The sequence below is a fragment of the Brienomyrus brachyistius genome, unplaced genomic scaffold (genome assembly GCF_023856365.1).
Source record: "Brienomyrus brachyistius isolate T26 unplaced genomic scaffold, BBRACH_0.4 scaffold37, whole genome shotgun sequence".
In the NCBI taxonomy this organism is placed as follows: domain Eukaryota; kingdom Metazoa; phylum Chordata; class Actinopteri; order Osteoglossiformes; family Mormyridae; genus Brienomyrus; species Brienomyrus brachyistius.
In genome coordinates, this window is record NW_026042312.1 from 1,702,091 (window position 1) to 1,715,433 (window position 13,343).

At 43.3% G+C, this 13,343-nt stretch overlaps 1 protein-coding gene across 1 annotated transcript; it reads left to right on the top strand.

Annotated features, from left to right (window-relative positions):
• Nucleotides 1-5,292: 5,292 nt before the first annotated feature.
• LOC125722185 (uncharacterized) lies at nucleotides 5,293-8,055 on the top strand. Its single transcript, XM_048998371.1, has 2 exons — nucleotides 5,293-5,776; nucleotides 7,055-8,055. The coding sequence occupies exons 1-2, from the start codon at nucleotides 5,665-5,667 to the stop codon at nucleotides 7,798-7,800; spliced, it is 858 nt and encodes a 285-aa protein (XP_048854328.1). The 5' UTR covers nucleotides 5,293-5,664; the 3' UTR covers nucleotides 7,801-8,055.
• The last annotated feature ends 5,288 nt before the right edge of the window (nucleotides 8,056-13,343 follow it).

The following is a 13,343-nucleotide window of genomic DNA, read 5'->3' on the forward strand; positions in this document are numbered from 1 at the left end:
TAGGACCACTATTGTTCCTAATTTACATAAATGATATGGATACCAATATATACAGTAAACTGGTGAAATTTGCAGATGACACCAAGGTGGGTGGTGTAGCAGATACTGAATTAGTGGCTCAGCAGCTACAGCGGGATCTTGATTTAATTAGTGACTGGGCCGATACCTGGCAGATGAAATTTAACATCGATAAATGTAAGGTACTCCATCTAGGGAGCAGAAATATAAAGTACAGGTATTTCATGGGTGTCACTGAAATAAAGGTAGCTGATCATGAGAAAGACCTTGGTGTGTATGTTGATGCTTCCATGTCCCATTCTCGCCAGTGTGGGGAAGCAATAAAAAAGGCCAATAGGATGTTGGGGTATATCTCCAGGTGTGTGGAGTTTAAGTCAAGGGAGGTAATGCTAAGATTATACAATTCCTTGGTGAGACCTCACCTAGAATATTGTGTGCAGGTTTGGTCACCATATCTTAAAAAGGACATTGTGGCCTTAGAAAAGGTGCAGCGTAGGGCCACAAAAATGATTCCTGGTCTTAGAGGAATGTCATACGAGGAACGGTTACTTGAGCTAAATCTGTTCAGTCTCAAGCAAAGGAGACTGAGGGGGGACATGATCCAGGTATATAAGATTCTAACAGGTTTGGATGCTGTTCAACCAAATAGTTACTTCAGCATTAGTTTAAATACACGAACTCGTGGCCATAGGTGGAAATTAGCGGGAGAACATTTCAAGCTGGATTTAAGGAAGCACTTCTTTACACAGCGTGTAGTCAGAATATGGAATAGCCTTCCTGATAATGTAGTGCAAGCTGAATCCTTGGGTTCCTTTAAATCAGAGCTAGATAAGATTTTAACGACTCTGAGCTATTAGTTTAGTTCTCCCCAAGCGAGCTTGATGGGCCGAATGGCCTCCTCTCGTTTGTATAGTTCTTATGTTCTTATGTTCTTATGTATAATGACAGACAGACAATATGTAAATCAATTTTGAAATCAGCCTATGGCTGGGCAATATTGTACAATAGTAAAGTTTTTTTCATAGGAAATGATATTGATAATTATCACGATATAATTTTATTCTACATTTTTACTTAAAATTCACATAATTGCGTTTAAAAAGGCAACGTGAAAATTGAGAAACGTGGAAATTGAATTGACTGCAAACTTAAATCTAAATTTAATAAATTATATATATGATATTTGAATGATGTGTGAATGTGCCCTGCGATGGGCTGGCCCCCCATCCTGGGTTGTTCCCTGCCTCGTGCCCATTGCTTCCGGGATAGGCTCCGGACCCCCCGCAACCCAGTAGGATAAGTGATTTGGAAAATGGATGGATGGATGGATGGATATATATGATATTTGATGTATACACAGGCCTATAGAGGACTCAGACGTCAATCCCTCGCACAGGCCTATAGAGGACTCAGATGTCGGTCCCTCACACGGGCCTATAGAGGACTCAGACGTCAGCCCCCCACACAGGCCTATAGAGGACTCAGACGTCGGCCCCCCACACAGGCCTATAGAGGACTCAGATGTCGGCCTCTCACACAGGCCTATAGAGGACTCAGTCGTCAGCCCCCCACACAGGCCTATAGAGGACTCAGACGTCGGCCCCTCACACGGGCCTATAGGGGACTCAGACGTCGGTCCCCTCACACAGGCCTATAGAGGACTCAGACTTCAGCCCCTCGCACAGGCCTATAAAGGACTCAGACGTCAGCCCCTCACACAGGCCTATAGAGGACTCAGACGTCAGCCCCTCACATGGGCCTATAGAGGACTCAGACGTCAGCCCCCCACACGGGCCTATAGAGGACTCAGATGTCATTCCGCTGGATGCATTAGAGAACCAGAGCGTACCTCTGGCAGATACGTGGTGGCTGTGTGGTCAGGAGGGAGGATTGAGGCCTCCTCTCCCCAGTAATTGTGGAGGCCTCTGCACTAGGGGGATGTTAGCTAGCCAGGTGGATATTTACTCTGACAAACAGCCCTCTAGGTCCCACAGGTTTGTTACGAGCTGCGAAGATGATCCCAGTGTGTATATAGATGCCATATGCCAGCCGAGGGGCATTCCAGAGAAATATAAGGTGAGAAGTGAGATAGCTGCAGGGTTTGAATCAATATTAATTTGGCCTACTGTTAACAAAAATGTGGAATGGAAAAATTATTTGTACTATAATCAGCAGAGGTTTATCAACTATACTCAGGGGGCACTCGCATCTCTGGGGGAGCAGCTTCAGGCCACCAGTCTGATGGCATGACAGAACAGGGTGGCCCTGGATTGGCTCCTGGCAGAAAAAGGGGGAGTGTGTGTGCTGTTCGGGGATCAGTGCTGTACATTTATTCCCAATAATACAGCCCTGGATGTTTCATTTACTGAGGGTATGAGAAAGTTGCAGGGGTTACAGGATGAGATGGCGAGAAATTCGGGACAACATGACGGGTTGTTTGACTGGTGCTATAATATGTGGGGTAGTTGGCAGTAAGCCCTTATGAAAGCACTCTGTGTGCGTGCTGTGTTCATTCTTGCTTTGCTACTAATCTTTTGTTGTGTACTTCCTCTTGTTCGCTCCCTAGTGGGAAAAGCGCTGTCTCAGCAGGCGACTATAGCTGCAATATTTAGAGTGGTGGGAGGACCGTTTGGAGCGGCAACCTCCTGGACCAACACGGAAACGGATGGCGACATAGACACCTTGGATACGCTCCTGCCCATAGCTGAAGTTCGGCCGTACCGCCTGTGAATACTCCATGTTGGAAACGCTGCAGCCTGCCTGCCGCCCACGACACCTGGGACTTTCCTGCTCATGACAGAGTGCCTGTTATAGTAATATACAGTGTTATCAGTTAACCTTTCAGTTATCTTTGCATTAGCTGTATATGTTTACGTAATGAGCTTGTGGTAGGTGATGTACTCCTGGTAGATTATGTATTCCTGATAATATATGCAATGTATCCTGGGGAGTTCATTGCTGTTGGTTGATTCTGAGTGTTGATAGTTTGTGAGCCATGTCAGCCATGGACCCCGAAGGGGGGCCGCGCCTGTGGCGGGCTGGGAGTGGAATTTCCCTAGATCTTAGGGTTTTAGCCCTCCCTCCTAGGCTGGATGGACAGAATTGTGTGTGGGACTCTTTAGAATCCCAAAGGGGGGAAATATATGGGATATTATTTAGCACTATACAATGTAGAATATAATCATTACGGTATTATTAAAAAGCATGCCAAATACCCGTGATGTAATCATTGCAATGTAATCATTATAATGTAATCAGCACAATGTAATCAATTGAGTATGTATTTGCACCTTGTATTAGCCTCAAATGTTCTGTTAGCTACTTTATGTTAGCCCTGAATGCATGAATATCCACCTTTATTAGTGTTATGCCTTATCATTATGTTGAAGGACAAATATATTATCAACCCTCTAATTAGACAATGTGCAACAGGCTCACCAAAAGTTCACGGCTGAGCATTTTTAAAAAACCAAGTGGAGATGGTCGCACCACCATTACTTTCGGCTGAGGGACCAAACAGTAAAAGAATTGATGGACAAACTTATCACCTAGGGGTGTGGATTGATGTAAAAAACAATGATTGTGAATGGTTGAAGGAATGATGATGCTTAAGTGACGAGATATTGTTAAATGATAAGAACTTGTATAAAAATAGGTATAAAACAGTACTGGACACACTTTAAGTGTCCGGCCTTGGTTGTAACTTCATTGTTGCAATAAAGACTGAATTTGGATCTACACCAGCGGCTTCTGACTTCTGATTTAGCAGGGAATGAAAAACCACAAAACTAACATTTTGCCTTTTTCCCCATCTGTAACTGTTATTATGTTATTATCATTTAGAACTGAATATCCATACTCCCTTTTAATCTCATGCATCTTTTTTATCATTCCCCAGACTTTACTAATGTCAGTTTCCCGTCCTACTGAATTACAGAAGGACCTCCAAAACTCCCTCTTTGCTCATTTAACTACCCTCCTTACGTTAGCCTGCAACTTTTTGTACTCAATCAAATTCTGAAAGTTGTGAGTACTTTTTAACATTGTAAAAGCTTTGTTCCGAGACTTAACTGCAGTATCACATTCCTTTGTTTACTATGAGATCTTTGGTTAGTCTGCTTTGCTGCCTCTAGAATTACTGCATCATGGTTAGATTTCTTTTGTCCGACATAAAGCCGGCCCTGCAAAACGTCACTTAACGTCACCAAGTCACATGGTACAAAAACCTACAAGACGATCGTGACAGATCGTGCAGCACGTGCAGAGAGCAAGTAAGATCGTGCAGCACCTTTCAGCCAGCGTAACTGTAAATGTCGCTACTATGTGCCCCTGGCTTATTTTGTAAATGTCTCGTAAATGTTCTTGTTTGTTTTGTTAATCTTAATGGTCACTGGTCAGCTATTACTTCTGTTGTAATTTAAAGCTTCAATAACAAAAATAATAAAAAAAACCTCTCAGCCGGCTGCACAAACTGAAACTGCCTCCGTGACACAACTTTGCCCTTATTGGCTGAACAATTTTAGTCACACGCATGACGTTTGTATCTCTGGAAGTTCCGATATGTTATCTGACATTTCTCCCGAAAAGCCTGTAAAGAAGTAAAGTTTCAATAAATGCTCTAATAGTACACATAAGTTAATCGTTTATTTATTGTTAGTTACTGTAATGTTGCACTGCTTTATGTGTTTAATCGTCTAGTCTGTGAAGAAGGCATTCAAGTAAGAATTGCATTGTATTCTGTGCATGACAATAAAAACTTTGAATCCTTGAAATAAATGTATTTGATCTTTTTCCTGGCAGCTATCTTTTCACTGCTAGCACTTTGGATCAGGAGTCGGTTATTGTAGAAGAGGTAATGTGCATGCAGGTGATATTTTTATAGATGTATCTACACCCTTTTGGAAGTGCGGCCATCTCAGTCAGGTCTCGCACTACAAGGAGTAGAAGTTGTCTAGTTTGGCTGCTGTCAGTTTATATTACAAGTTTATATTACAGTTTATATTATTATATTACACTCCTGCAGCCGCCGGCAGATGGCGCTCCCCCTCACGTCAGCTGCAGTCAGACCTAAGTGAAGTCGAACGCACCCAACGCATTCCCAATTATCAAAAAACCCACTAATTGAATGGGTCGCGTAATTAGCGCTATGAATTCTGGGAGTCTGTGCAACTTCAAGACGGCAGCTCTCGTGTTACTTATAACAAGGAAGGAATATTATTCTATATTTTTAATGGCGACCGAATGATTGATTGATATAATGTAGTGTTTCATTCTATATCCTGTTTTGATAAGATATCGACATTTCGTAAACATTCGATATACAGTTAAACCATAATTGGTCCGTCTTGTTTCTTTGTCACCCAGAAACTTCACAACTGTGTTGTGAGCGGATTTTCAGCGCTTATATGTTTTTAAACTTGTCTTAAAATTTTGTGGTACTTCTACGTTTCTGCGCTTTTGTAAATGTAGATCGTATGTTTTGTCATTTGATTAAAGCGTTTGAAGACTTTGCAGCGCGCTGACACCAATCGGCCACCGTAGCTTAGCAACCGAATCATAACAATTCTTATTCCGTTTAGAGTTTTCATTTGAACATTTAAAGCAGCTCAGACTTGCAGTTTATCAGCAAGAGAGAAGACGCGAAAGATGTCCATCGTGAAAACCACCGTGAATCTCCAGAGGATTGACTGGCTGCTGCCGAAAGGTGCAGTCAGTGTGCGGATCGCCCCGGAATACATCCCCGGTCCAGTTGGCCGAAGTAAGGATGGCAAAATGATGCCCAGACTAACTCAGCACTTAAAGAGTTAAAGTCAGAATATGCTTGACTAGTCTTCTTGAAGCTTCTGTTCTATTATCTTGTTTTAGAAGTACATGTCTAAATAATAAAGTAGTTCACCTTTAGCTTTAATATACGGGAGTCTTTTTGCATGTCTACTGCATTATATAATGAAATCAGTAAAATCTGTGGCTGTGCTGTGTTTAAACATCAGAGAAAATCATCATGAAGTGGTAAAGTAACAGCTTAATATGTCCTAATATACAGTGTTTCCCCGAAAATAAGACAGGGTCTTATATTAATTTTTGCTCCAAATGATGCGTTACGGCTTATATTAAGGTAGTATTTTCCCAAGTATAACATGCTACAGTATATTTATCGGTATTCATGAAAAAAATCCACATTTATTCAAACACAGACATCATGTCATCTTCTAACAGTATCTTTCCATGTAAACAATTTGACGGTGAATTTATTCATGAACAAAATTCTGCTGTATACTGCATATGTTTATTCAAATATAGTCGTCATGTCATGTTCTTCTGGAACATCATCGTAAATCTCCAAGTTCCAAATTCCGTCCTGAATATCTCGCAACTCAATTTCCTGTAGAACCAGTGTCCCCAATCTCTCATGTTTAGCAATAACTCTGTCCTTAAATGAGCGCCTCTTGTCCATGTAGCCTTCTCGTAGTATAACCGCATCTCATTCTAGTTACCGTACAATCCATGGGACAATAACTAGGGCTTATATTACGAGCTTCTTGAAAAATCATGTTAGGGCTTATTTACGGGGAAACGCGGTAGTAATCAGAAAAAGCATAAATCTTAGTTTGGTACCTTGAGAGTGAATAAATAATGCAACTTATGGAAAGTGTAAGATATGTAAAGGATTTGACTTAATAGTCAGTTGTTGATGCCAGCATTTGGATTGAGTGGGCTGCTATATTTGATGCACATGAACCTTTCCAGTGTTGTTTTTCGCTGTTGTTCTGCGTATCAGGGAATCTGTGCACAAACTGGCTTGTTTTTATAGGTCAGGTTCCCCTGCTGAAACGCAGACGGCCCAAGTCAAGACCAGCGCATAAGTTTCCCAAGCATGTGTTTCCTGTATCCAATAAAGACGGCAGAATTTTTCTTAGTGTGCAATACCGACTGCCAAGTGTGATATCTGTGATGGTTGTGATGTAGTGTTGTTGTACAGTGACATAATGTTTCATTTAAATTAAATATGCTGTCCCCTGTCTTTATAATCCCAAAGGACAAACCAGTTCCAGTGATGCTGGCCGTCGGAAGAAGTGCCGCACCAGGCCGCCGGCAGCCAGCTCCCTGACCACGTCTGCCTCTCCTGGATCTGCTGCCATCCCGGTGGCAACCAGCAGGGGTCAGCAGGGCACAGGCCGCCGTAGAAATACGGCGGGAGGCCGGTCAGGGCGAAGAAGGAGGTATGACCAACAGAAGGGGTTAGAGCCTAAGCCCAGCTCACCAACCTTCTCCTCCTCTTCATTTTTATTTCCGTCTTCAGCCCCCTCCCCTTTTGTTTCATCCCCATTTCTTTTTATGGGCTCCTCTGTTTTATCCCCACACTTAGTCACACCTGTAAGCCCAGCTCCACATCCATATTCAGCTCCAGGCCTGGTTCATCTGACCCCTCTGCTTCAGGCTCCAGCACAGGCTGTAGCCGCCTCATCTCACCTGGAAAAATTCTATTGGTTGTATAACTATTATGTAACCAAGTACTCTAAAATGACCTATGACGCCAAGTGCTTTACTGAGTACTGGTGTCAGGAGTTTTGGAACAGACATTTAAATGAAATTAACTTAGCGAAACAGGGGAAGAATGAGGATAATGAGGGTACTCATTCAACCAAGAGGCGTAGGATTGATGAAGATGAGTTCATCTTTCCTATTGATGCACTGGAGCAGCTAAGTACCATGCCCAGGGCTCAGGAGATGGGTGTGGAAATGGGCTATCAGTCAGATGCACATAGCTACATTTCCCTGTAGATTCAGCACATAATTACACGAGAGTTGTCATACATACTTAGGATAAGATAAAATTAGGATATGTTACCATGTAGTTCTATAACATAAGGTACTATAGGATAAGATTAAGATAGGATAAGGTTAAGATAGGACAAGTTAAGATAGTCTTAACTTGTATGCCATTTTATGTTTTACAAAGACATGATAAATTACCATAAGTTTAGGATAAGATTATATAAGATAGGATTGCATAGCATAAGATAAGAAAGATAGGATAAGATAGGATAGGTTACGGTAAGCTTAAGATTGTATATAGGATTAGGATTATTGTAAATAAAGCAGTCCTCCTTAGAGGGGGGGTGGTGGAGGGAATATTTAAGAAATAAAAATAGGATTAGTTAACATAAGGTTAAGATAAGATTGTATAACATAGGATTAGATTAATTATAAATAAAGCAGTCCTCCTCAGAGGGGGGGGTGGTGGAGGGAATATTTAAGAAATAAAAATAGGATTAGTTAACATAAGGTTAAGATAAGATTGTATAACATAGGGCTACAGTGAAGAAATCAAAAATTTCAAGGCAGCATGAAGGTAACGCACAATCAGGGATGTGCAATTTCTGAGGCATGTATTCAAAAAAAGTATTTAAATTGTGTTTTATGATTCATATTTGACTTAGTTCATGAAATAAAATGTTTTTTTCTACAGACTTTGATCAGTGTTTTTGTAATTTGTAAAATACGAGAAATACTGTATGCATGGTAATGTCAGGTGTGCAAAATGTTTGTGCTAACAAAGGACACAGAGCCCCTAGAAGGGCACAGAGCCAGGCTGAGCACCACAGCGCTATCCAGCCCATGGCTGCCGATGGTCACATTCCACCAGAACCCCCCAACACTAACTCCCCAGGGAACTTCCAAGCAGCAGAGCAGATTCCAACAACCGAGGATCAAAGGAAAAGAAAAGATACTGGCAGGAAGAAGATGATCTTGTGGCCAAAGGTTAAAAATGTAGAAGCTTGGAGAACAAATGTGTTACAAATGAAATATTATTTGAAATGTGCTACAGCTTAATCATTCTATCATACATCTATCCATCCATTTTCCAAACCGCTAATCCTACTGGGTCGCGGGGGGTCCGGAGCCTATCCCGGAAGCAATGGGCACAAGGCAGGGAACAACCCAGGACGGGGGGGCCAGCCCATCGCAGGGCACACTCACACACCATTCACACCTACAGGCAATTTTTTAGCAACTCCAATTAGCCTCAGCATGTTTTTGGACTGTGGGGGGAAACCGGTGTACCCGGAGGAAACCCCACGACGACATGGGGAGAACATGCAAACTCCACACACATGTAACCCAGGCGGAGACTCGAACCTGGGTCCCAGAGGTGTGAGGCAACAGTGCTAACCACTGCACCACCATGCCGGCCCAAAAATTTAAACAAATTCATTTAAAAAAACTTTAATCTCAGAGCCAATTGCCATTTGCCCACAAATATTTCAATTATTGTTTATGATTATAAATGCCGAATACATTCCTGGAGCCTTCGATTTAGCATACACAGTGCCCTCTACAGGATTCTGTCGAAACAGCATCTCTCAACCTCGTTCACAAGATTTGTGTCTTTTTCACAAAACGTTTTTCTTTGTAAATCCCAAAATCTTCCTATAAATGTATGTATGAATGCTTCTCGTCTTTTTCAGTCACACGAAGCCTTTATAAATGAGCTCCCTGATTAATCTGTTTACATGAAAACATCTTAATTGCGTTAAGGCATGTAAACGTAGCCACCTAACGAAAGGTAACCACGTGACTTAGCAGACTGCATGTTCCTCATCTCCTCTGTATGGACCATAGAGCTGTGTGTCGGAGAGTCTGACAACACGCTACGTTTCAAGATACAGGCATTACAATTCAGTGCGCTGCTCTATTTTGCCAACACATGGCATATAGAGAGCACACCACCAAATGGATGAAATCTGAGTAAAAACATTAGATTTTTAACGCAATCAAAATAAAGGGGTCTGCCTTTATCACTGTCCCTGTAACAATCCAGCATCGTAGCACTACAGCTATTTCGGATTCAGCCAACGAATAACGTTGCTAGTCAGCAGCCTTGTGCAAGCTACTGAAAATTACTAATTACCAATTACTGCATGTAAAAGTAATTATAATAAGGGTGGGATTCGACCGTGTGTCTGCCTGGGGGGTCGCCGGCCAGGATCGCCAGCAGTTTGGACGTGTGGTTGGTCATCAATGTGCTGCATCAGCGTCTGCTCCCTCTGCCTGACCTGCCCTGTATAATTACATAATCAAGGAAAATAACAGTGGGCTAAAGGTTGCATAGTGATCACATTAACATCGCGTCGATGTTGAAATACATGGTGCAAACAAAAGTAGTGGAATTACACTGACGAGTTACTACCAACACTGCTAGGCAGCTAGGTTTGCTAATGCTAACGTTAGCAGCGCATCCATATGCTACTTCCTCTCGCAAGATAAGGCAGCGTTACTGTCACTGTGTAAATACAATGAGATCTCTTTGGAGCAAGCCTGTCGATACCATGTTAAGTGTAAAACCACAAGTAAAATACCTTGAAAAATAATAGAAATATAGATGGTGCTGAACCATGGTGAACAGTGGAGTCATAACAGGCTGTGCGTTGTGTTCAGTCACCTTTCACTGTAAATCACACATGGGTTCACAATCTTTTGTGTCTGCTCTGAATCCCTCAGGGCTGGAGTGAAAACTCCATTCACACTAACATGGTGCCAAGGGGTATTGGGTAGACATGATTCTATCCTTTTTGGAAGTAATTTGTTTTACTGATTTAAATAAGTTTAAAAAAAATTCAAAATATAAGGATAGCTCATTGTATCCAAAGGGATGTGCCAAGCTTGCAGTGTTGATGTGCTGCCACCTTCTGGAAAAATGATGAACTGATTTTCAGATTAAGAACATGTATGGTTTTCTGGTATCAGGTGAGAACCGTTCATGCTGCGAACCTATGCTTATGGGTTAGGGTTAAGCTTGGGTCTAGAGCTCAGGGTACTTCCAGGCTTGGAGGCCAAGGGTAAGGTCTCTCTTTCCCCATGTAAGCATTTAATGATGATCCAGCACCAGGGCTTGGGTAAGTCACCACGAGTTGGTAGCCTCATTCCCCAGGTAAAGGATGAACGATGTCCATCCAGCCCAGGGATTCTGGTGAACCTCTCCTTACGCTGGAAGCCTCCTCCCTCAGGTAAGGGTTTAAGAATCTCGCGGTACTTCCATTGAGCCTTGGGGTTCTGGAGAAAAATCCCAGGGCCATCCAACTGTAGTAGTGTGGAATTTTGCGGGTAGGACTTGTTGATTATTTCCGGTAAGTGTGTGTGGGGACCCCTAGTGTGTAGAGGCGTCATTGGCGTTTCCCGGTCCGGTAACTCCCCTTCCGCACCGCAGTGGTCTGCCGTGGTACGCTGGCATGCTGGCTGAGGTTCACACTTATTCTGTGTCTTGGTAATCCTCTGCTTGATTTAAATGGCTAATGGTAATATTTTATATTGCAGTGTTTCTCTGGTGTCTGTGTTGCAGCTCCAGTGGTTGCAAGTTATTCTGGTGACTAGGCCTATAGCTACTTGTCAGTTGCTTTACTTGATGTGTTTTAATTGTTGTTACGGTTGTTGCCAGGATTACAGTTTCAGTTGCTCGTCAGCTTCAGTTTATGCCTCTTCCAGCAGGTTTGTCAGACAATAATAGTTTGAACCTGCACTGTGGCTGCTGTGTTTCCTATGTCAGTTTTTCTTTTCCATCAGTCTTGTCTTGTCCTCAGTCGGTCCGATGTCGCCCAACAACTGCTGCTTGAAGCTCCTGATCCTCGGTGGGACATCGGCGATGTGCTGGGAGCCTTGGAACGCGCTAAGGATCGTCGCACCTTTTCCTGCATTTGGAGCTGTTTCATTCCCTAGTTCTGCGACTTAACAGACTTTGGGCCGCCCTTTCTTTCTGTTTGGGACTGATACAGAGGGACAGCCTGTATTCTGCTACTCATTGTTTGCACTCTTCATAGTTTTCAACACTCAGATTCTTGGTTAGATTGGGGTATTTTCTGGGAGACTGTGAGCAGTGGCTGCCTCGATTGATCTGGCTGACTAAGATTTGATTGGTCTGGGGTGGTGGTGTTCACACTTTCACCTTGTGCAGTATATTTGTGTGGGGATCAGTGTGGTGGAGCACAGGTGTGTGTGTGCGTGTGTTTGTGTGTGTGTGTGTATGTGTGTGTGTGTGTTAGTTTAAGGGACTCTATTCCCCCTTTTGATCAACTTCCCCGGACACCTGTCTCCTGCTTGAGTTTAGTCAGCCAGTGGCCAAAGGCTGGTTGCTGGTTTATTTTTTAAGGTTGTTGATGCTAAAGCGCTTGTCTTGTTTCTTTGTTTTATATTTTCAACAACCTGTTAATAGTACAAACACATCTCTAGCTCCATTCGGTAAATGAACTTGTGTGCTCTTAATTTAGAGTAATTTTTCCTGTGGTGAAATTCCCCAGGTGGTGTAGTCGTGTCCTTGTACTACTGACCGCTCTCTGCCACAAACACTTTACTCTAAACCTAAGCCTAATCCTAACCCTAACCATAGCCCCAAACGTCATGTCCTGCCACCTCCCTGACGTGGCTCTAATAAGCCATGCCTGCTGCTCGTTGGTCTCGCGTCTCGTTCCATCCCTCATGTTAAACACTCCCAGCTACTTTCAGTCTGTTCCCTTGTTATTCCTGTATAAGTGCTTCCTGGCCCTGTGTTCGCCATTGATGTGGTGCCCTCCATGTTGCTTGTTCCCTTGCCTCCCATCTTGATCCCAGTAAATCCCAGTTTATTGTCTGACAACACCTGCTCCCAGAGTCGTTCATCCTGGCACCCAACAGACTGACGGAACTCGACAAGCTCCAGTAGATTCCCCAGGTCCCTACAGCCGATCACTGCTGCTTGTGTCAAGCATACCTAATGTCGCTGGTTCAGGCCGTAGTACATCTTTCCCCAGAGAGAATGGCCCATCTCTGACGGAGGGCATAGCCGCCCTCTCCCCGGACTCCCAAGTGGAGGGTGTGACAGCTATAGTGGAGATCCTCAGGGCCCTCTGGAATGGAGTGAGTGTGCTGAACCCCGCAGAGGTGGGGTGCTCTGGACAAAAGGAGCCTGCCGTCTCCATGTCGTTTGCCGTAGGGCGACCTGCGTCCTCATTGTCACTTGAAGTCTGACAACATGATGCTTCTCTGGGATTTACTGTGATCCCCCTGTTCACCAAAACATGCTCCCCAAAGCTCTCCAGCACAGAAGAACAGGCTTCACTCCTAGTTCTATGGTTGTCAGAGTGCTGGACCACAGTAGAGGTCAGACTTTGCTTCAACATGGTTTTATTGGAAGTCTGCACACAATACAGATGTTTCCTACTGTCCTTCGTTCCAATTAAATGTGGAAACGTTTTGTCAGCTGGCTGGACAAGACCCTACTGCCTCTTTTAATAGTACACATAGTAGTGAGCAGTGGTGACGTAATGGTTAGGGAAGCGCACTCGTGATTGAAA